Source organism: Cnephaeus nilssonii (assembly GCF_951640355.1).
Source record: "Cnephaeus nilssonii genome assembly, chromosome: 14".
In the NCBI taxonomy this organism is placed as follows: domain Eukaryota; kingdom Metazoa; phylum Chordata; class Mammalia; order Chiroptera; family Vespertilionidae; genus Cnephaeus; species Cnephaeus nilssonii.
In genome coordinates this window covers 39,813,412-39,838,387 of record NC_137085.1, presented here as the reverse complement: position 1 = coordinate 39,838,387, position 24,976 = coordinate 39,813,412, and the positions used below count along the sequence as shown (strand labels likewise).

Below are 24,976 nucleotides of genomic sequence, written 5' to 3'. Positions count from 1 at the left end.
ACTTCATTCTCATTATACCTTCCAATGTTGTCCATGTATTAGGATATGTTTCTTGGCAATGTCCATTCTATTCCAAGCCATTGCCAGATTTAATTGTTCAGATGCTGATAAATTTGTACCTAGAGTAACAGAAAGGAACAATCATATATTATATTTAAAATGTCAACATATGAAGCACAAAGTGTCATTGAATATGAAAACAGGAAGTGAGAAACAGATGTAACCCTGTCAGACACTCACCTTTTAGCAGAGCTGTTAGGATTGCTAGGTCAAGGTCTTGCAACTCCTCAGAATCAGCCTCAAATATGATAATCTATAACAGTTGAAAAACAGAAAGCCATACATTTTGGAAACTAGCAAAGAAATGCTTTCAAGAGTACCCACAAAATTCATGCTCAAGCTAATGAATTGAAGAAAACAATCTTCATTAATCCCTCAGTTTAATATATATATATATATATACATATATATATGTATATATATATATGTATATATATATATATATATATATATATATATATATATTTACTTATATAAGAGAAAATTTCTATGTAGGGCAATGGAGAATTGTGGGCATACAGGGGAAAAGAACAACTAAAAAAAAACACCATGTATCCTAGAGGAAACTTATATAAAAGAACATTACTACATTAATTTACTGTATACATGCTATAAAGAAAAGAAACTCAGTTCAGTTCCTTGTGTAAAGGAAATCATTCCTCATTTTAAAGGAATACCAAGTGAGATCCTTCTGTTCACCTCGCCTTAGAAACTAAGACTTTTGCTTTTTAATAACAAGTGAATCCTAAAAGATTTGTCATAAAATAAGTGAGGCAATTACAATGCACCCAATGAGCAAGTACAGTGGACAACACAGGCTGCCATCACAATGTCAAAGTGCCCCGTGCATCCCGGCATGCGACTAATGTTTTTAAGACAAAGAAGGACATTATTTATTACTATAAAAGGTCTCCTGATGGTAATGAATGTATCTCAGTCTTTCCAAATGAAAATATATTTGATATAGTAGAAAGGGCTGTTCAACAAAAAAGAGCCTAGATTGGCAAGTTCTAGGCCTACATATGCCACTAACTAGTCAAACTTGGGTCAACATCTTATGACCCTGAATCTGAGGTTCCTCACCCACATAATGAGAGGCACCCTAACCTCCAAGGTCTCATGAAGACAGAAAAACTATGCTTCTACAATTCAGACACTGGTTCCCTCCACCTTACAGCCCCTCTGTGTGCATGAGTAAAGTCCAACTTCAATTACAAAGGACCTGAGAACCTAGTTCCTGTAATGTGCAAACCCTTAGTAACCTTCTCTAGGTCCCTCTTAGTATTACATCACTGCTCATTGGTAATTTTCCTTGATGACAGGAAGAGGCAAATATAAGGGTAATCTCTTTAGCATGTCCTTTTCTTAAAAAGTGTATAAAATTTCAACTCTGAGCTCAAGTTTCAACTCTACTATTTCATAACTTCATACTCAGGGTAAATAACTTAATTTCTGTAGGCTTCAGCTCCGTCTTCTCTGAAACTGAAATAAACAATCACTGCCATATTGAACTCACTCATGGGGCTATTTGGGGTGAAATACATATCTGAAAGCACACTGCTAATTATAGTCATGGTGTTACTTTTGCTGTTATTAGGTCAACTAAAACCCCAAGGCTTTTTCACTTATGTTTAGCCATGCTTTGTCTAGCCAGGACTTGTTCAATTGGTTTTTTTAAGGCCAGGTGCTTAAAGATGATCAAAATCTTGTATAATTGGGCCCAGCCTTCAAATTCTGGAAAGATCACTGTAAATCGTAACATATCTGCATATTTACCGTAATTGTCATCTTCATATTATTCAATCATTGATAACAATTTTCATCAAAGTACCCTAAAATACTAAGATATTGTCCTGACTCTATATTATGTTCGTAGCTCATAGCGTATAGACTCCGTTTTCTATCCCAAAGTATATGGTCACATTTCCCATTGCCAGTGGGTCCTTAGATTTCCTGCAGGATTTACTCAGGATGCCTGATGAAGTCCTCTGGCCCAGCAGACTGGAGATCACTTAAGACAGGAAGCTGTTCCTTTAACCACTGAAAAGACGTATGTGTAATTTCCTCTAAATTAATCACTTTTATGTACTATTGCTATGCTAAGTGCTTTTTCCTAAATTCCTTCGGAATTTGAAAAAAGGGGGTGCGGGGTTAAGAAGCCAAGTTACTCAACTAAGGGTCAAGTTCTGTAGAGTTACAAAGTTAAAAGTGAAAAACTCCATACTTTTAAAAATTATAAAAGTAAACAGTACAATTGTTAAAAATTAGCATTTTTTAAGTCGATTGAGTCATCACTTCATCATACTCACAGAATCCCTGTGTACCATGCACTCCATTAGAATTTGAAAAAGGTGCTTGGTCTGTTTAAGACTGAAGTTGAAAGTGTTCTGAATCATGCAGGTGATCTCCTCCTTCACCTGAGGACGGAGGGTCCTGGGAGAGAGAGAAATGGCTGGGACTTGACATAATGCAGAGAAGGGAACAGTCAGCAACAACAGTACGAGAAAACCAGCCGTCTGCCCGACCTGACTGAGAGGTTTCTATGCACAGTTCTGCCCAGGAAGAAAATGAGCAGGAAGCAAAGAGAGGCAGGGGCACCAGAAACCTGAATTTGAAAGTGAGAACAGACTGATCGGCCATGATCCTGGAAAGACTAAACTTGGGCAAGGTTCTCGAGCTGGTAGATTTCCAGGAGGCTATCCATCTTCCGAAGTTATGGACATAGAATTCTCAAAAGGATCTGAAACCCCAAAAAGTTCAAGAACCACTCATAGAGGGTGACTTTAGGAAAGGGAAAGGTGTGAAAGGATAAGGAAGAGGGTGGAGGGTGAAAGCAGAGAGCCGAGGGCTGAAAAGGAGATAACCGGTAAGGAAATAATCGTCAGAAAGCAGTTACAGCATAAGCATGAGTGTTTATTAAGTAAATTAGCAGGATCAGTATTTTAGTTCATTAGCACTTTAAAACGGGAATGCTTTTGAAATGGGAAGAACCATAGTGGATATAGGGATGGCTAGACAAAAATCACCTTCTTATTTAAAAGGGGGGAAAGAGCCAGGCCGGCGTGGCTCAGTGGTTGAGTGTCAACCTATAAACCAGATTACAGTTCAATTCCCAGTCAGGGGCACATGCTTGAGTTATGGCTCAATCTCCAGTGTGGGGCATACAGGAAGCAGCCGATCAATGATTCTTTCTCATCACTGATGTTTCTATCTCTCTCTCCTTTTCCCTTCCGCTATGAAATCAATAAAAATATATTTTAAAAATAATAAATAAATAAATAAATAAATAAATAAATAAATGGGGGGAAAAATTAAAAACTAAAATGAACACAAAATACGTTATATAAACGTCAGAATGTTAATTTCTCCAATTCCTGCTATTTTCTTTGAAGGTGATCTTGTCACAATGGTTTCCTCACTCACTGCAGAATTTTTCAGCCTTAATGGCCATTTGCAGAAGCATCTCCTCCCTCACTCTCCCTGCAATGCTTTTCCCAGGAGCTCAGACAAGCCTCAAGCGTACCTTAGAGGCAGGCCATTCTTCAGCTCGGGGAAACAGCAACTTGCATCACTGGTGTGCATTTTAGTTGATAAATACAAAAACCACTGAAAAATGAATTCCAGTCTCCACCTCTGCCAAAAAAAAAAACAACCAACAAATCTATAATAATAAAAGCATAATATGCTAATTAGACTGGATGACCTTCCAGACAAAGCCTTGGCGGCGGGGGCCAAGGCAGAGGCGGCCACCGGGACAACGGGAGGCCGAGCCCCTTGCACAAGGATATCCGGCCCACATGAAAACAGAGCTTAAAGAACTAAAACGAAGGGACAGTCACGGCAGTTTCTGAAGTGAGAGCCAACCACTTACCCTTCATCTGCCAAGTGTTTGTGGGTGAAGGCCAGGAGGTCGGCCGCCCTGCCAGTGCCTTCACACACCACCACTGGGTGTTTGTCTTTCACAGTCTCCCACACCGAGAGGATGACATTGGGACCTCCTTCCACCACCAGCCCCACCAGGGGCACGCCTTGTCTTGAGCCTATTTCAGATGACAAACAATACAAAAATGTTACAAAGCAACCTATCTTGGCCAACCAGCCATTCTATTTCCGGACACAACTGGAAATGTCACCACAGACATTTGTTACCTGTTCTACCCCCTCTCTCTTTTTGACTCAGGCTTGCAAAGTCCAAGACAAGCAGAAGCTTGGACTTTAAATAAACATAGTATCTTCAAACTTTCTCTGGATTAAAAAAATAGCTAAAGGCTTTCAGTAATTTTTTTTAAATAAGTAGTCTTCAAGAAATTTTTAACTTTTTATAGTAGAAAATTTCAAACCTATATGAAAGAAAGCAAAATAATATAATGGATCCCAATACACCCATCATTCATCTTCAAAAATTATCAACATTTTGCCAATTCAATCAACTTTTAATGGTGATTATTTCTATGAACAAGATGGAAAGGGCAACACTCAAAGACTTACATTTCAATTCATTACATTTTTCACTGCTTGAATTTCTTATCATGACTATATATTACTTTACTAAAGTAAGGAAGACAAAAAAGACTTTGGAGTCATTCTTTTTTGAAAATATTAAGTCAACAAAAGTTACGAAATAAAATGCATAGTATGATCCTATTTATATTTTTAGAACCATATACATGGGTATATACAGGGTAACCCCAAAAATGTAACACACTTTTACATTTTGAAAATGAAACGTATTTTAATAAACACTGCCTTTATAATTATTCAAAGTGTGTATGTATATATTTTGGGGGACACCCAAATACAATATTTCACCTCAAATTAAAAACTCCTGGAACAGCCATCCCAGAAAAGGGCCCCCTCACATCATCGAGGGTTAGATGGTGAAGAGATGCCAAGGCATATGATCTGTCCTAGAAGCTTGCAAAACAGGAACTGATATTAGCCACATTTCAAATGGCTGAACCCAGAGATTCCTATAGCAACTTTTTACTTCAGTAAATTTTATTTATTTATTTATTTACTTACTTACTTACTTACTAGAGGCCCCATGCACGAAATTTGTGCAAGGGGCTCGGCCTTCCGCTGTCTCGGCGGCCGCCTCTGCCTTGGCCCCCGCCACCAAGGCTTTGTCTGGAAGGTCATCTGGTCTAATTAGCATATTATGCTTTTATTATTATAGATTTGTTTTGGTTTTTTTTGGTAAGTACTTTCTGCCAATGTCAAAGATTTAGCATGGACGCCAAGAAGCCTAGCTTTAAAATAAGATTAAGAAATCACCCAAATATTTAAGTATTTTCATTAGATCCAAGTAAATCCCTTTTTAATCACATCAATGACATATATAAATATAATAGCCTTCTTAGTGATCATGGTAGGTATAAAAATCAGCTTTGATAACTAAGAATTTGGGGTTTGTTAAGGGCTTTTACCTCCTTCCTTCCTTCCATGCATGTGTGTGTGTGTGTGTGTGTGTGTGTGTGTATGTTTGTGTGTGTGTATGTTTATATGTGTGTATGTATGTTTGGGGTGTGTGTGTATGTGTGTGTGCGTGTGTGCTGGTGGCTTACTATTTTTGCTGTTTTAATATTGGTTCTCCATAGAATTTATAAATGTTACCAGTCCACTGAAATTGACTCCACATTCTTCCTACACAAGCACTGAATAACCCTCCTAATAAATGTGAAGTTTCAAGGTCTTTGAAAGCAGGAATGTTCCTTGCCAGTATTTGTAAGTAGCGGCTTTCACTCATCCTCAAATGGGAAATGAGTAGGAAATAAGAAAGACAAAGACTTTGCTCTCCTGGGGCACACATTATAGTGCTGTACAGACCCCTGAACAATTTCTGTGGTGAACACAGGTCAACAGGGGCAACAGGACATTCCAGGTAACTGATATTTCAGATCCCTTCAGGGCAATCCCTGACCTGTCCTCGTCTCTGTGGCTCTCCCTTCCCCTATCCACCCCCACCCCACAGAGGGCCACACACCTGATCCTCTCTCCCCTTTCCTGACCTAAAGGTAAAGGAGCCTCCAACCTTCATTCACACTAAGCTCTAAGTGGGCACAATTCCCAGAGTCCCATGCACGCCCCCAAACTCAACTAGGAGATGATCCCTGTACCAAAGAAAGATAAAAGGAAAGAAAGAAACAGACACTGGCCTCGGGTGTGTAGTTCCAAGTGAAAACTCCTGTGCTCTTGGTTTAGAGATTAAAAAAGAAAAAGGAGGGGGGGAGGAAGGAAGTAAGGAAGGGAGGGAGGGAGGGACAGACATTTATTGAGGACATACTATGTATCCAGCACCATTCCAGGTACATCTAACACATTTTATCTCCATTAACATTCCCCACAAAAGGTAGAAGTGGGGAGTTCCTTGCATTTTATATTAAGAACACAATTTGACAGTTGTTAACTCTATTGTCCAAGGTTTCAGGGAATAAATGACAGAGCTTTGATCTGTCTGACCTCACTAAATTCTGCTGCCTGAGGGGATCAAGACCCCAAATTCAAAAGATGTGCAGCCTTTCCCAGCCAAAAGTCAAAGGCTGAAGATGACTTATGCCCACCGAGGCCTTCCTGCTCCCTGGCCCTCTGCCCCAAAAGGTGGAATGTTTTGTGGAAGATTTAACTCATCAAAGAGGCAGCATCCCACCTTCTGCTGCCTTGAACAAAAAGTCTCCATTTCTCCCGGCAGCACCCAGCCCTCCTCCTCCCTGCAAGGATTCCCACCTCTCCACTCAAGGATGCTCACCGAAAGTGGCCCTCGCTCACCTCTCCCTCCTGTAGATACTACCAAATGGCCATCTCAAAGCACCACTGTGAGCAGGACACAGCATGGATACCTTCTACGGTTCCTATTTCTAAAAGCTCTGTCTGATTTCAACCTCTTCCCTGTCTGGGGTAACCCTACCCACAAATGAAATGTCATCTCCCCTGAGTATCAAAGGTCACACCCCTGGTCTTCTCAGGCCAGTCTCCTTCCTGCTCTTCAGCCAATCCCATTGCCTCCTTTCTTCCTCCATGCATCCAACCCTAAGGATTTCTGGGCGCTCTGCTAAAGTCCCCACCCTTCCACAAAACCTCCCCGGTCTATACTGTCCCTCATAAAATACTACATATTTTTCCTTTCTCCCAACTGTCACTCACAGCTCCGTACCACCGCACATCCTGTTTTCTTCTGGTTGTGGGCTCACACACATTAAGGCAGGGGCTGCCTTGGACCTCTCCCCTCTATACAGATGGCAATGGAGCAGCCAGCTCCACAGCAGGACCTGCTGGCTGGACCCCTGTGGTACTCACAGCTGTGTATTTTCTGCAGAGAAAGGTACTTTTCCAGGTTCCTCCTGAGCTTCATCTCATTCCCATACTTGCCCACAGTCCCGTCATCGGACAGGATGAAGTAGGAATGCATGCTGTTGAGTGTAGTGAGCTTGCTGAGGGGGTTTCCCAGGGTCTGGTACAGGCACACCACCTGCAAGGACAAGGGAGGGTCAGAGCTCAAGGTCCTTCCCTCAGTTCAGCTGCTCCAAAGGCCTGTCTCTATGCACTACAGAGGTTTGTTCTTGTTGAGGTTGAAAAGCACAACTTGCTACCAAGAACAGTGCTTTTCAAGCTATCTGTGGGGAAGGATCAATTTGTGTTTTTTTTAAATTTCCCATTTTTTATTGAGCGATATGTCCTACTATGTGTGACTAGTATGCAGTTCTAGTCACACATAGTAGGACTCAATGATGCAAGTTCAATAGCATGGGCACACCCCTTGCTCAGCAATATAAGCCCACTGACCATGTGCTTGGATGTCACAGCACTGCCACATTGCTAAAAATGGTTCGGAGTATTTCTTTTCAATTTCAGTACTTACCTTGCTTCAGAAGATTGAAAAACAGTTCAAGAATCTGCATCTTTACACAGATTACATCATTGTCCAGAAAACATGCCTTTAGAAGATCTATTCCAGAATAATATTTTGACAGAGATTTTTTTTCTAGTATTCCAAATGAGATGAGTAGCAGCAGACAACCAAATGGCAATTCATTCTATATAAAACATCCAGATCGTTAACATTTACTGACTCTTCCTTATGCTCTTCCCATTCTTAATTGTTTTTCAAGATGAGAGGACAGGATTTGGAATTGGAGAGCCCAAATTTAAGTCCAAACTCTTCTAACTACTTCTAGGTAATCTCTACCTCCTTCCTGAGACTAATTTTCTTCATGTATAAATGAAGATGGCAAGAATTTCTACATCAGAGACTTAAAAAGAAATAATGAATATAAAAAGCACTATAAGCTTTACAAACATTATTCCTAAATAATGGTCAGTGGGCTTATCTTGCTGAGCAAGGGGGGTGGGTGCCCGTGCTATTGAACTTGCATTATTCTTAAAAAGTTACCTTTATAATTTCTAAAGGTAACACTGAGGCCAGAAACAAAGAGCAAATGATTGACAGATTTAATATATATTTTTTATTTATGGAATGATCATAAATGATATTTTAAAAAACTGGAGGAAATGCAGCATACATGACAAACAGAAATGTGAACAGACTGAATTACAATATAAAAGGTCTTTCAAAAACAATAACCATGCTTGAAAATGCTCAGAAATGCCGAAATCGGTTTGGTTCAGTGGATAGAGCGTCAGCCTACGGACTGAAAGGTCCCAGGTTCGATTCCGGTCAAGGGCATGTACCTTGGTTGCGGGCACATCTGTGCAGGAGGCAGCTGATCGATGTTTCTCTCACATCGATGTTTCTAACTCTCTATCTCTCTCCCTTCCTCTCTGTAAAAAATCAATGAAGTATATTAAAAAAAAGAAAAAGAAAATGCTCAGAAACAACATTAGTGATCAAAAGACATGTAAGTAAGAACAAGTAGGTGTTATTTTATACCGATCAAGATGGCAAAGTTTTTCTTTTTCTTTTTTTTTATTATCAGCTTTCTTTCTTTTTTTAAATTTCTTTATTGATTAAGGTGTCACATATTTGTCCTCATCCCCCCATTCCCATCCCACACCCCTCCCCACGGATGCCCCCACCCCCCTGTTGTCCTTAACCATTGGTTAGGCTCGAATGCATGCACACAAGTCCTTTGGTTGATCTCTCCCCGCTACCCCCACCCTCTCCTACCCTCCCCCTGAGGCCCAACAGTCCGACAGTCCGATCAATGAAGATGGCAAAGTTTTTCAAAGGCCAGAATACCCAGAGCTAGCAATGGAACAGAGGATTGGACACCCTCACACCCTACTGGTAGAAATGTCAACTATTACTACCTTTCTGGAAGCCAATGAGTAACATTTTGAAAGGTGGATGCCAACTAGCCAAAACACTCTACTTTGAGAATTACTTTGAAGGAAATAAAGCCAGCTAACTTCAAAGATTTATATATCTTATGCATAGCCCATGGACACAGACAATAGTGTCCTGGGGTGGGGCAGGGGCTAGTTAGAGGGGAGTAAATGGAGGGGTGGGGATGGGGGACATCTGTAATACTGTCCACAATTTTTTTAAAAAAGAAGGATTCTGTAAAAGTTGGTTTCAACGGAAGCTACTCATCTGTAAATATAATAATAAAGTACTATTAAAAATTGCAAGAAAAGATTTATATATCTTATTATAACATCAATATTATTTTTGCAATAATGAAAAACAGGAAATCATCTAAGTAAATAATAGTAAAGGAATAGTTAAATAAATTTATAGTACTTTAATACAGTGTAATATTATAAGGCATGAAAAATCAAAATGGACTCCTAGCACTCCAGAATTTGGTCTGTTAGTACTATTTCCCACTAAAAGCACACATCCATTTCTCCAGAAGCAAAATATATATACAATGAGCCTGGAACATTTTTTATACCAAAATGCCAGGAAGCTATGAAAAATGACTAGAATTATTTATGTTAAAAGGACTCCAGAGACAATGCAAAAAGGCTCTACTGGGCAAAAGGAGACAATTTGAGCATGAATAAGAATAACTGTAATGGACTGAAATATATTAAATATGTTGAAATTCATGAATTAAAAAAATATATCTATATATATGGCTCACCTTGGAGGATGGTAGATAACAAACTTATTGTTTTATAAACTGGTAAATAAAGAGAAAGAGTCAAGCATTTATTCTACCCTCTTCTATACAAGTGTACCAAAAGGTAAACTATTGCTGATAATAAAATGTTTTTCTCTATGGAGTGTTTAATCTAATAAATGAAGAAAGAACATTATAATATATATATATATATATATATATATATATATATATATATATATATATATATATAAGCATTTTGCAACCCTATTGAAATGAATGTAGGCAATGACATCATAAAACGAGATATCATATGTTACCAGGGAAGGACACATCTCCTCTTGTGGTGTAAACTTGCACAAATAGAACCTGAATCTGATCATATCTTTGGATCAAACTACCAATTTACAAGAGACAGAGAAACAGACTAAACCCTTCTATAAGAGGTTAAATCTGCAAAGTCTTGTGGGAAACTTCAGGACAAATGACCCAGTGTCTTCAACAAATAAATTGACCAAAAAAAAAAAAGGAGATGGAGGGGAAAATCTATAGATTAAAGGTGATTTAAAGTGACTCAATTAAACAAATAAGTGACTCAAAGTCTTATCAACCCATCACAATGCAGGTAACTTTTTTGGATAATGAAATCAAACAACTAAAAAATTATGAAACAATCAGAAACTTGAACACAGACTGGATATTTTATGATATTCAGGAATTATTGTTAATTTTTAGGTATGATCATGGCAATGTGACTACTATATTTCTAATTGTCCACATATTTTAGAAATACCTACTAAAATATTTACCAATGAAATTATTTAATGTCAGGAATTTGCTTCAAAATAACAGAGGAAGGAGGTGTGGAGCAGATAAGGAAACAGATGAAATAAAATTGACTATAAGTTCATAAGTTGAAGCCAGGAGATGGGAATATAGGAGTTCATTATTCTAATCTATATACTCTTTAATATGTTTAAATTTTCCAAAATGGAAGTTAAAATAAACCATAAGCATGTCTATATTAATTGACATAGAAAAATAACTATGCTAAACAGTTAAGCTAAAAAACAGATTCATAGTAGTGGGTTTCTATTATTACAGTACCTGACACTCTATTCATGAGAGAGACTTGGGCGAAAAGCCTATTTACTATTACCGTATTTTCTGGCGTATAAGACAACTGGGTGTATAAGATTTTCCTGGGTTAAAAAGTCGTCTTATACGCCGGAAAATACGGTACTTATTTTACATACAAACTGTTTATACTATACATATGCACATTTATACATATGGAATAATACACACCAAGGCATTAACAGAAGTTATCTTTCTTCTTCAGACCTTTTGTAATATCTGAAATTCTTACCAAAAATATCCATTAGTCATAAACCTAATTAGACAAGTCTATTCCCTTTAGAAAAACAAACTAATGGAACCAGAGAATCAACACACAGGAATGAATGAAGCAGAGAATAGTATGAGATGAGAGAAGAGAAGGGCCAAATCATGATGTCCCTCATTTCACTACATGCACGCCACAGCAAGAAGCTTGGCTATTACTCTGTGTGAGACTGGATCCACTGAAGGATTTTTCACAGAGTAGCATGATCTAGTTTATATTTTAGAAGAATCATCCTGGCTACTGTGTTTAGAATAGACTGTAATAAGAGACAAGAAGGAAAGTAGAGAAGGCTTTAATATTCATTCAGGTGACAGAAAATGGTAGCTTGGACCTGCTCAGTAACAGAAGAGGTCAGATTCTGGATATATTTTTAAACTAAAGCTGAGATAATTTACTGATCAATCAGGTCTGAGGCATGAAACAGAGATCATTCCAGGATGAGCCCAAAGTTTTTTCCTTGAACAACTGCAGGGATGGGCTTGTCATTTTCGAAGGTAGGGTAAGGGAGGCAGTAGGAGGCCAGGAGTTGGTTTTGAATATATTACATTCCAGATGTCCATTAGATATACAGGTATAGCGCTAAGTTGGCAATTGGATATATGTCCGTTTCCTTTTGTTGTGAAAGGATTGTCTACTTACATCTTTTCCAATAAGATCTCTCTGGTTCTCAATGACACCCCACGGAGGGATTCCAACTGTCCAGATTTTTCTCAAGCACTGGGAGAAATGTGCTTTCAAGGCATCCCCAACATGTTTGGACACTCCTATGAACAACCAGTTTAGAAGTTAAGCTTTAACTCACAAATCATGAAAAAAATACCATGAGTCCCAGAAAAAGACAAATTGTACAAAAGGCCATTTTAGGAAAAGTTGTTGACACAGTGGAATTAGGTTCTGTATCTTGGCTTCCTCTACTCCCTCTTGACACCTCTTATTCCTCTCACTGACCTCTTTACCTGAACAATTCTCTTCTCCTACCACCTCAGTTATGTTATGCCCCCACACTTGTCTGACCAGAATGTCCTGCAAAGCCCAGCCCTGAAATCGTAAATGCTCTAAGGATTTTTTCTTCTCTAACCTTCTGCAATGTCCCAGTAAAACATTCTTCAGATTTGTCCTGTGCTTCATTGAGGCAAATTATTTTAATAGTTTTATATACACAAAGATTCCAGAGCTAATCTATAATAATAAAAGCATAATATGCTAATTAGACAGGATGTCCTTCTGGATGACCTTCCAGACAAAGCCAGGGCTGTGAGGGAATCCCGGGTCCCAGGTGCCAGAGGGAAGCCGGTGCCGGCAGCCAGGGTAAGGAAGGCCTACGCTTGCACGAATTTCGTGCATTGGGCCTCTAGTACATTAATGTTTGCCCTTCTGGGATTACTAGTAGCAATAATCATAACAGCCAAGTCTTACTATGCACTAGATGTTCTTTTTAAGTGTTTTACATGTATTTACACTTTAAGTAGAAACTTTCTTTGTACATTAGTCAATTTTATAGATAAAAATTAAGGCACAAACAAGTTAAGTAACTAGCTCAAGGTTATAAAGCTTGCAATTGTAGATCTTGGATTCCAAACCAGGAAATCTGATTTTTCTTAAGAGAACTACTTGTTGTAACCACTTATTTATGTATTCATTGGTTGATTCTTACATGTGTCCTGACCAGAGATTGAACCCAAAACCTTGGCATATCAGGATGACTAGCCAACTGACGATCAAGCTAGGGGGAACCTAGTTATTGTTTAAGGAAGCTCCAAGTATGTCTCATTTCTCATTTCTTTGTTCATACAACCTATTTCAATAGTCTTCCCACTCTTATATTTGTGTTCCTTAATTGATCCTAACCTAAAATGTTAAAAAAAAAGGCAATAACTAAAATAAAGCACATAATGCATGATGCAGTTAGTTAGCCTTGCCCAAGCCTACCTTTTTCTGAACTCTGCAAAACTTCCCAAACCACCCCTTTTGTACTGGAAATAAAATAAGTACTGGACTAAGAACTCAGCCACATTCACTGTCTTCCAAGAATCTGAAACAATAATTATCGCAATAAAATGTACACGAGAAACAAGCAGATTACCCATTAATGACAAGCCAAATCCCTTGGTTTTATTTTGCTTTGTTTTCAACCATTTGCTTCCTTCATTCCTTTCAGTCAGAAGAAATGATTTGTTAAATCAGCATGTGTTGCTCAATGCCCAGCAGAATTATAGGCCCTGGCCTCTAGCTCAAAACCAGGAAGAGAGCTAATACACAGACTCATTCATACCTATACAGAAAAGCATAGAATGTTACAAGTGGTATAGGCAGTAAACGCTATGGAGATTAAGAGACAAAAGTGAGTTGAGATAGAGAATGCTTCATGGTTATGTTGGCATCCAATGTAGCTCTTAAAGGATGGGCTGAAATTAATAGGAGACAATGGCTAGGACCAATCAAAATTAAAAGAGAGAAATAAACGAAAAATGAAAAACCATGCTGTGATACTGTGATTCATAATAATAAATATATTCCTGACACAGAGCTCCTTAAACCCATGGAAATTCTTAAGTGATGAGCGTAACAAAGGTATGTTAATGAGGTGACTTTTGGACTGCACCAAAGGATGGGGCTGTTTGCCAGGGGAACCAACCAAGCGTTTAGAGGGCTGGAACTCTCAGTTCCAACCCCTGACCTCCAGGGATGGTAGACTGCTGAGATTAATTCAATCAGCATTGGCCAATGACTTGATCAATCATGCCAATGTGATGAAGCCTCCATAAAAACCAAATGTCCAGGGTTTAAAGAGCTTCCAGTGGGTAAACATGTGGAGAAGAGGGGAGGGCATGGAAGCTCTGTGCCCCTCCCCCCTACTTACCTTGCCCTATGCATCTCTTCCACCTGGCTATTTCTGAGTACTAAAATATATATTTAGTACATAAAATATATATATTTTAGTACACATCCTATGATTCCATTTATATAAAATATAAAACCCAGAAAAACTAATCATGGTGTTAGAAGTCAGCATAGTGGTTAACTTTGGAGGGGGCAGAGACTGGGAGGGATTCTGAGTTATATTTTTTAATAATAAACTGGTAATCCAGTGAGTAAACTGGTTTCCTAAATTCTGTGATCCACTCTAGCAAATTAAGTGAACCAAAGAAGTGTGCTTTGGGGACCTCTGATTTCTAGCCAGTTGGTCAGAACTACAGGTAACAACCTGGACTTATGATTGGCATCTGAAGGGGGGACAGTCTTGTGGGCCTGGGCCTTTAACCCGTGGAATCTAGTGCTGTTTCCAGATAGAGTGTCAGAATTGAGTTGAATTATGGGACACCCAGCTGGTGTCAAAGAATGTGTTGAGAAAGAACCCAGACCTCAGAACCGGTGCCAAAATCATAACAAGAGATTGTTAACAGAGGAGGTTAGTAAAGTTGCAAGTTCTCAACCCTGGCTGCACATTAGACACACTTATAAAGCTCCAACCTGAAAAACTCTAATCTGGGGTCAAGTCTGTGCATCTGTATTTTTTAAAGCCCCCAAGTGAGTCTCTAATGTGAAGACAGTTCACAAATACTGATGCAAAGGAGTAGGGTTAGAGGTTCAGAGACGACTATATAAAGTCCTTGAATATCAGATTTCAAAGAATATGAAAGAGTCAGTGATGGAGACAGTGAGTGAAATGACAATCGTGGAGTTAATTATCTCCACATGACCAATACACTCAATGCAATTGCTGCATACCTCACTGATTTCCATTGCCTTGGAACTTAACCATGGTGAGTTTAGCTCATGTCCATGCCCACATACTACATACTTGCGTGGATTCCATGTCCTTTTTAACCTCACTATAGTCTTAAACACATTTTCCTTTTACCAGAAACTCTTACCCAACGTTATATAAAAATAGTGTATTTTAACAATAGTAAAAACACATTCCAGGAAAGGTCTAGGGTTCTTCTGGGTTACTTTGCCAGTCATTATGCTTTTCATCTTTCTTCCTCATGCCACCACATCCTGGGAGCACTGCAGAGTGGACATGAGCTGTCATACTGCTTGATTCACAGTTAGAAAGAGGGAATTGAAAAAAGATGTGTAACGAGGGAGTGTACTTTACCAGAATTAATGCCTTCAGTTATTATCCACGCTCCCGTTGTCTCCGCAGCTTTGACCAGACCCTGGCTGAAGATCTCTTTGAGTTTGGAGGGCATCTTGAAGTTCTGGATGCCCCCGTGGACAGAGATCACCAGCTTTGGCAATTCCATCTTCCACTCTTTCAACATCAAATGTAACAGGTGATCCAACTTTGTATCATAAGACGTTCTAATATACTAGAAGATAAGCACATACACATGTGTATAAAATAGTGAGAAACACATGCCAGGTAATAATAAACACATAGAAAGGCAATTAAAATAACCAAAACTTGAAAGGCAAGGTCTGAGATCTCTTCAAAAGTTCATCTTCACATAATGGAAATATTTACTCTGAACGGAGCCCACACGCCCTTTCAGTTCCTTCTGGGAATTACAAGTCACAGTGGGAAGGCTTCCTCTGGTTTTCAAGGTTGGCCCACTAATGTTCTCAGAAGGTCTCAGGTGAGGCAGAAACACTTCAAAGTGGCAAAAATCACTACTCCAGCAAACCCGCTTAAAAAAGTTTTTAGAGTCATGGCTGGTGTTGCTAAGTGGTTAGAGCATCAGCCTGCACACCCAAGGGTCATGGGTTCAATCCCCAGCCCTGGTCAGGGCGTGTGCGGAAGGCATCCAATCAATGTATCTCTCTCACATCGATGTTTCTCTCTCCTCCTCCTCCCTCCCTCCTTCCCTTCCACTCTCTCTAAAAATCAAGGGAAAAAATATCCTCCGGTGAGGATGAACAAAAACAAAACAAAACAATAAAGTTTTTAGAAATAAGTGAAACAGGATTTTTCATAAATGCTATGGCTTGTAATTTACTTGACTATTTCATATATTTGCATAATTTAAATTAAGATCCACAAGCATGCACATTTAATTTCTTTTTTTTTAAGTTGTTTTTTAACATTTTTTATTTATTTATTTCAGAGAGGAATGGAGAGGGGGAGAGAAATAGAAACATCAATGATGAGAGAATCATTGATTGGCTGCCTCCTGCACGCCCCCTACCAGGGATCGAACCCGAAACCTGGGCATGTGCCCTTGACCAGAATCGAACCCAGTACCTTTCAGTCGGCAGGCCACCGCTATATCCACTGAGCCAAACCAGCTAGGGCCACATTTAACTTCTTATAAATTTTACATTCTAACCATTTCCTTTATATATAATTATCCCAAAATAAATACTTTTTACAAAAGGGTCATATTTTTGATTAGCCAATATAACTGAAAGAAGAGGAAGATCCAAACCAGTGGTAGCCCCAGAAGCATTCTGCACTTTGCCCAAGGTTACAGTGTCTGACTGGCTTTCTTTCTCCAGCAGAAGCAGCCATATACGGACCACTAAAATCACATTAAGACAAGTTGCCTTCCTCAAGCATAAGCCAACCAACAACAAGAATAAGTCAAATTTACAGGAAGAAAGCGGGGCAATAAAAAAAACATAAATTAGCCCAGCTGGTGTGGCTCAGTGTTTGAACATTAACCTATGAACCAGGAGGTCACAGTTCGATTTCCTGTCAGGGCACATGCCCAGGTTGTGGGCTCAATCCCTAGTAGGGCGCATGCAGGAGGCAGCCGATTAATGATTCTCTCTCATCATTGATCTCTCTCTTCTCTCTCTCTCTCTCTCTCTCTCTCTCTCTCTCTCTCTCTCTCTCTCCCCCTTCTCCTCTGAAATTAATAAAAACGTATTTTAAAAAAACATAAATTATAAAATTATACCAAAAATAACCACAGGTGGATATACAAATCAGAATTATCATGTTATCCTCCAGAATGTGATAGCAATTTAAAACAATTTTCCATTTACCTTAGAAATTCATAAAACATAATCCTATTATGTCATAATTAAAATATTGTAATTTGTGAACATCATGATGGTGCAGCCACCACAGAATGTGGGTCGTAGAAAGAATCTAAGGACAACTAGGATTCAATTTACAAGTGAGAAGACTGAATTGTCATGGCTTTATTATATAATCAAGTAATAGGAAAAAGATACAAGTTGGCCTTCATGAAATGATTTATGTTTCTCCAAATAACGAATAAGGGCAGAGGGGGCAGCTCTGGTTTAGTTCACCTTTTTTCTACCCCAACTTTCTCCCAGATGCCCCTCCCTTTCCACTATAAGTCCTAGAAGATATTTCTCCTTAAGATTTCAGGATAAACAACCTTGATTAACTAAATTATCAGCCACCAGAGTCTTTCTCCCCAAGGCTAACCAAAGACTGTGCTAAAGGTTAATGACTCTTTCCCCTCCTCCTCCTTTATAACTAACTCCTTCCCTAGGTTAGGTAGACTCAGCCTGGCCAAGATTCACCGCCAGTCCTTTGTGGAATGTGGTGGTAGGGAGAAACAACTGGGAAGGCCAATGCAGTGGAGGGAGATGAAAACCCAGCTCTCCAAGCTTCCCTGCTGCTCACCATAAACAAGGGCAAATCTGGGCTTAAATATAAAGAGCAGACACTTCTCTTCTGGAGATCAAATAACACTCACTCAGCTGCCATAGGATGGAACAGGAGCCAAATGCTAAGTGTGAAATGTATTTGTGATCAGGGGGTCTGTCTAACCATATTTTCAGTTCTCCCAAATGTACCTTGGCCTTTGCACAAGGTATTGCTTTTGCCTGGAGTGGTCTTACCCATGAGCCTCACCACACACCCAACATCTACTCATCTTTCTGGTCTCAGTGTAGCTGTCCCTACTTTCAGATGACTTCCTTGCCACAGCCTCAGAAAAGCAGGAGTTAACCTTTTTATTCCCTCAAATAACCTGTATTCCCTTTGCAGAGCATCCCCACCCTCTGTGGTAATTGTATATTTATTTCCTGTTTCCTTCACTAGACTGGGGTTCAGATTGACCACCCCAAGATGTGCCTCCATGGTATGCAGATTACTTTGAGCTAAAGGTAATTTTAGCTTCAGGCTCAAGAGAAACTTCAGCCCCTCCATTTAACTGCTATCTATAGGGCAGGACAAACTTCTATTTACTAAATGTCTGTTCTTCTTATCACCCTGCAATGATCTGTTGAAGTCCCCAGATGCATTACCTCATCCCTAGCTCAGGATGTCTTATATACCAAGATCACCCTTTCTACCTCTGAGCCTTTCCTGCTTGTAGGGCTCTGACTCTCTCACATATGCAGGGTTCCCATACATAAGTATGTATTAAATTTGATTATTTTCTCTTACTGATTTGTCTCATATTTATTTGACTATTAGACCAGCCAGAGAACCTTGAAAGTAGAGGAAAGTTTGTTCCTCCCCAACAAAACCAATGTTAGTACATGGAACACATGCTGTTTGGGGCATAGTAAAATATGTGCACCCAATAAATATTTCTCAAATAGATGAAAAAGAATTATATACAGTGTAATTACATACATATTAAGCGTCAGCTTCCAAAAAGGATTGGAGAGGAGAATGAAGGCAGTTTTCCTGCCAGCTAAAGAAAACGCACAAAGTTAAATGCAAGAGTGTTAATAACTGGAAATGAAGGTTACTATAGAACTATATGGTGAAACTATATTATGATTGCACTATGAAGAACTTTTGTTTCAAACCCATCAAACTGATGGTCACACTCCAGAATCTAGCTGATTCTGAGCTTTCCACCCAGCTTTTCCCCTGGGAAAACTGCCTCTAATAAATCAGCATGTGGTTAACAAGTTCAAGAGAAAACAACTGGGAGATAGCTAACCTGTCAATACTATGCAAATCGCATGCAAATTTACCATATTAGGAACACGAGAAAAATTGGCCTGGAGAGTCCAGTAGTAGAATTCAGGGCAGAAAGAAATTCCCCCATATTCTTCCTGAGAAGAGGCTCTCACAAGGACACAGCAGGCATGACTAGCCACACGTTAGTAATAATTGCTAGAATCATGCTTCAGCTAATGCCTGCTGTTTGGTAGTAACTTTCTGCATTCCATAAGAGCAGCCCTTTGGCAACTGTCTCAAGAGCAATAAGCCATCTTCCACAGAGGGCATAAGCTTGCTGAGAGAGCTCAATCCAAAAAAGAGCTGGCCATACCACACTTGGGAAAGGAAGAATGCCTCTCAGACATAAAGGAAAAAGAAGGGTCAGGTCAAGAGGCTAATAACATGGATCTACTTTGCAATAAAACCTGGTCATCTGATCCTCTACAATTGGTGATATAATTAGGAGATAAAATGTGGAGGTTATATCCTTTGTGAGAAACCAGTAATATAATGTGGGTTATGAACCAACCTTGGCATGGTGGATGTGCTCGCCATCTTGGAAATTAATAGTACCAAAGGTATCTGTAGGGCTTTTTGTTGTGTGCTTTTCAACAGACCATTGTTCTTTTTCATCACCACTGGCAGCTGACATGGTCCAGCTATAATCCATCCCAAGATGGTCTCCAATCAATCGCCCACAGTAACACCTTAAATTTGGGGTAAAAAAAATTTCAAAATAGAAAGAACACAATTTCAGAATAGAAAATAGATATAATGTTTCTACATTTCTCTAATGCAATGTATAGGTGACATACATTAATAATTTTTAAATGCCTCATTAAGATTTATATTGGATTTTTTCACACTGGATAATCTTCTAAGTTTAGAACACCCTCAGTGGTTCACTTCCTTAGCTGCACATTACAATGATTCAGAGAATACTTTAAAAAAAATACTGAGCCCAAGCCAGTTTGGCTCAGTGGATAGAGCATCGTTGGCCTGTAGACTAAAGGATTGTGGGTTTAATTCCCGGTCAAGGCCATGGACCTCAGTTTCAGGCTCAGGACAGGAAGCAACCAACCCATCTATCTCTCTCACATTGATGTTTCTCTCTCCCTCCCTCCTTCTCTCTCTCTCTTTCCTCCTCTACCCCCCCCCCCAAAACCCGCATGTGAGGATTAAAGATTAATAATAAAATAATTAAAAATAAAAACTAAAAATCTCCAATATACATGGGCACAGAGCTTCTTAAACCTACTTGGAAGGAGTGATAAAAGGTTTTGTAAGTTGACTCAATCGCCAACGGCCACTGATTTGATCAATCATGCCCATGTAATGAAGCATCCATAAAAAACCAAAAGGATGGGGTCAGAGAGCTTTGGGTTGGTGGATACGTGCAGGTGCTGAGAGAGTGGCACACTTGGAGAGGACATCGAAGCTCTGTGCTCCTTCCTATATAACTTGCCATATGCATCTCTTCTATCTGGTTGTTCATCTGTATTCTTTATAATATCCTTTATCATAAACTGGTAAACTTAAGCAAATGTTTCTGAGTTATGTACGCTGCTCTAGTAAATTAACTGAACTGTGGAGGGGGTCATGGGAACTCCCAATCTATAGCCCAGCCGTCAGAAGCACTGACAATTTAGACTTTCAATTGGCATCTGAAGTGGGGAGTAGGAGGCGGGGAGTAGTCTTGAGCTCTTAACCTGTGGGATCTGACACTTGGTGTTGGAAAAAACACACATCAGAATTAGTGTCAGACTTGGAGCCTGGTAGACACATACATCACTTACAAGTCATAAATTAAATACAGTGTTGTATGTGCACAAAGCATCTTCATTATCCAAATAAAATGCAAGATAATAAAATGAAAATGTAATGCTTTATAAGTACTTCAATTGGTAGAAGCTCTTATCAAGGGCCTTTAGCCATTTACATGTCTGGGTAATTCAAGTAACCTATTACATTCAAGTAATCATTCATGCTCCTTCAAAAATATCTCATATTTCATTTTTAAAATTTTCCTTGGAAAGGAAATAAAATGCACCAATAAAGCCCTTTCATTGAGTCCATTCAAGATGTGTGAAAACTATTCCGATGAATTTGAAACACAGTGCCTAAAAATTGAAAGAAATCTTATTTATCTGTCTTACCTGATTAAATTCTGGCAGACCTGGCATCCTGCAGTACATCTATATTAAAGAAATAATATCTGTTATAGTTTACTGATGTATTTAAGGACATATTTAATGCTTATACAGTAAATACCTGTTATCTTCCATGGAACATCATCCATCAGCTGCCTCCTGCATGCCCCCACTGGGGATCAAGTCCGAAACCTGGGCATGTGCCCTGAATGGTAATCAAACTAACAACTTCTTGGTTCATGGGTCGATGCTCAACCTCTGAGCTCTACCAGCCAGGCTCAACAGTATTTTTGATACAAGGCTGGGAAGCCACAAATGAGGAAGGCCAATTACATTCACTATTCTATGCCATTCTATATAATAAAGATATAATATGCAAATGGTCATAACGACCGGATCACAGATCAGCAGGAGGGTGGGGCAGCGAGCTATGGGGGAGGGGCAGCGGGCGGAGAGCTACTAGAGGGTGGCAGCAAGCTACTGTCGAGCTACTGGCGCACGGATTCGTACGCAGGGCTACTAGTTTTATATAAGAGACTGGAGCATCCATAGATTTTGGTAGCCAAAGGGGTCCTGGAATTAATCTCCCTCAGATGGTGAGAGAAGTTAAGATTTAAGGGAGTCAAAAGTTATACATTTTGCCCTTAGCCAGTGTGGCTATTTAGTTTGACATCAACCTATGCTCCAAAAGGTTGCCAGTTTGATTCCCATTCAGAGCATGCCTGGGTTGTGGGCTCGTTTCTCTCTCTCTCTCTCTCTCTCTCAATCAATCAATAAAAAATATATCTTAAAAAAGTTATACATTTAGACAGCACAGGTGATCAGTGCAAATAACCCCCACATTGTTCAAAGGTCAACTATACTGCTCTTCTATTTTCCTTTAGTAATTTATTTTTTCCAAGGACAATAACATGCTATCTTATTTCAAGGACCTAACCACACTGGGAGATGTTTTGTAACCCATCCTGCCCCTATGTTTCACTAGCTGCTGTTTTGAATTTTGTTCTAGCAGTGTATCTTCCAAAGGGTTATCAAGAACTCTGAGTAGTCGAGCTCTAATCATTTTATTCCGCTTCCCATTATCTGCTCAAGCAAAAAGCCTATGGGAGGAAATTGGAGCTGAAATTAACTATTTGTATACTGTAATCTGAGCACAGTGTCCTGAAATATCCCAGTTACTGTTCCCAGACACTTCAGTGGAGGATAAAGAACATTCACAATAATTTGAATATTCAATATTCAGAAGTTGTAAATTTTTTAGCCAAACCCAATGGAATAGATGTAAACACAAGATATTTCCTGAAATCTATCTTCCCACTAAGAAGAACAGGAGCATAAAAAGTAAAACAGGAAAATCTACCACAATATTAACAGTGGCTCTTCCAGGGTAATGTCATTAGGATGAATGTGTTTTTCTTTATATTTCATTCAGTCATTAAACAGATGTTTTTCAGGAGCCTACTAACTGGCAGGCACTGTCAATAGGCCCTGGGATTGGAGTGAGGTACAAAATTGACAAGTTCCTGTTCTTATGAGATTTCTCTAGTAATCATGTACTATTTTTATAAAGACACACAAACATCACTTAAGAATTAGTACTAACTTTATAGATCTTAAACCCTTTAAACAAGTCATATCTCTTAAGTTTCCACAAATAGTCCTCCAAGTAGTGTTACTTTAAAAAGAAAATTGGAATTAAAAATTGTACCTGTGAGGGTCTTTGGAGCTGGGTATGATTTTGTTACATTCTCTCTTGTCGAACACACCTTCAATCCAGGATTTCTGGGACTGAACAGAGAGTGTCGTTATTTTTATATTTCAATTAAGTGAGAAAGCAGTGTAACCACAACAGTTCAGGTAGGCAAGATATATTTGGGTAGTGTGATTACTAATTGAAATGGCAAGACCAGCCCCAAACAGGCCAAGCATTTACTGGCTTCTATTACAGACAACATAGACGCCAATAAGGCAAATGTGAACACAAAAATACTCAAAAGTTTACTGGTTCATAATCTCATCCTAGCGAAAGATCCCTAAATGCAAAAACTCTAGCAAGGAAGTAAAGATATAACTGATTATGTTCCCTTAATTCTGCTATAAATCATTTTTAAATCTGACAGCATAATCCTACAGAGGGAATATCAAGCTCTCAAACTTCAAAATTCTCTCTCATCAAGTCCCACAATGGCTAAGATTTCATAGGAAGCTGGCAAGAGTATCAGAGGAGAAATGCAACCTCAAGAAGCTTCTGTAAAAAAAAAAAAAAAAAAAATGCCAATATAACATGGGACCAGAGGATGTTAAATGGAGAATACGCCCTCAGAAGAATAGAACTTAACTGAGAGACTGATTTCCTGCCAATGCCTGATTTACAGAAGACTGAGACTTATCTCCTGACCAGTGAACATCTGCCAAGAATCATTTCCCATCCTCCAGCTGAGAAGGCTAACCCCTATTTTGTAAAACTACTGTTTGGAATTCTCTGCTATTTTTTAGACGGCCTCTTATTCTAAAAAAATAATAATAATAATAACTCTGCTTTCCAGCCTGCTTTAGCCTGCTTGAATAATGAGGAAGATAACCTTACCTGTCTGACCTTGTAGGCCAGAGACTAGATACGCCCATCCTCTCACTGCCATGCCAGGTGCATTTTTTAATTGGATAGAACTGTGTTGTTTTCAAGGCCAGCCGCGAGATAACCACTAAGTACACATAGGGCTGGCTCTTTAATAAAAAGGGAAGTTCTACTTGTAGCTTTGCTTAGAATTTGAATTCATTTTCTCTGAGCCCACCTGGGTGACTAAAGTGTGACTCCAAACTCTCCGAGCATTGCTTGATTTATTCCGGTTCTCTGTAACAAAGCCAATGAACTTACTGCTTGGACTCTGGGTGGACTTCCCTCTCATGGCACACCCTACCCACAAATACAGCCTGTCCCAAACCCTCAGTGAACTTGCCTGTAGTTTGCTATAGCATGTGTTCCACAAATTGTAATCACTCTGCTATTATCCAGTAAACTCATTTTCTGCTAGTGTGAGCTTGCCTCGGTTTACCTCTTTATTTAGGTTGGTAATTCGTTACACAGTCTGGAAGCATGGCTTAACATTGGCTGTGTTGCTTCAGATTGCACAGCCTATAACTGTCCCTAAATTCAAGTGGAACCCAACCAAGCTCATGAGAGAGAAACATCGATCAGCATGAGATGAGCTTGGCCTTCTAATATGAAGATATTTTAGCTCTACATGGCATAAAAATGTGTGTGGATATAACTTTATCCAGTCAGTGAAAAATAACACCCAAACCTGTAGAAAAAAAATTTTTAAGAATGCATTTGAGCCAAAACTAACAACAATTGCCAGGAAGCAAGATCTCAAATGCTCCCCAAAGTGAGAGTTGTGTAGTTGGGAATTAACATTTTATGCATTGGGAATTAAGGAAGGGACGGAGGGAGGGAAGGAGGTCACTTGAAGATGGAAGAAAGCAAAGGAAGGATTGTGTTACAGGATAGTTAAGA

The 24,976-nt window shown here is 39.2% G+C and overlaps 1 protein-coding gene across 1 annotated transcript in view; it reads right to left on the bottom strand.

The window, feature by feature from the left end:
• TRPM6 (transient receptor potential cation channel subfamily M member 6) overlaps window positions 1–24,976 on the bottom strand; it is a 135,037-nt gene that overhangs the window by 75,449 nt on the left and 34,612 nt on the right. The window contains exons 2-11 of the mRNA XM_079790084.1: window positions 23,171–23,250; window positions 21,469–21,507; window positions 19,842–20,019; window positions 15,590–15,803; window positions 12,127–12,251; window positions 7,354–7,525; window positions 3,932–4,100; window positions 2,370–2,493; window positions 241–313; window positions 19–119 (exon numbers count right to left, since the gene is read on the bottom strand). Of these exons, the coding sequence (XP_079646210.1) occupies window positions 19–119; window positions 241–313; window positions 2,370–2,493; window positions 3,932–4,100; window positions 7,354–7,525; window positions 12,127–12,251; window positions 15,590–15,803; window positions 19,842–20,019; window positions 21,469–21,507; window positions 23,171–23,250 (1,275 nt within the window). The remainder of the gene's footprint in view (window positions 1–18; window positions 120–240; window positions 314–2,369; window positions 2,494–3,931; window positions 4,101–7,353; window positions 7,526–12,126; window positions 12,252–15,589; window positions 15,804–19,841; window positions 20,020–21,468; window positions 21,508–23,170; window positions 23,251–24,976) is intronic.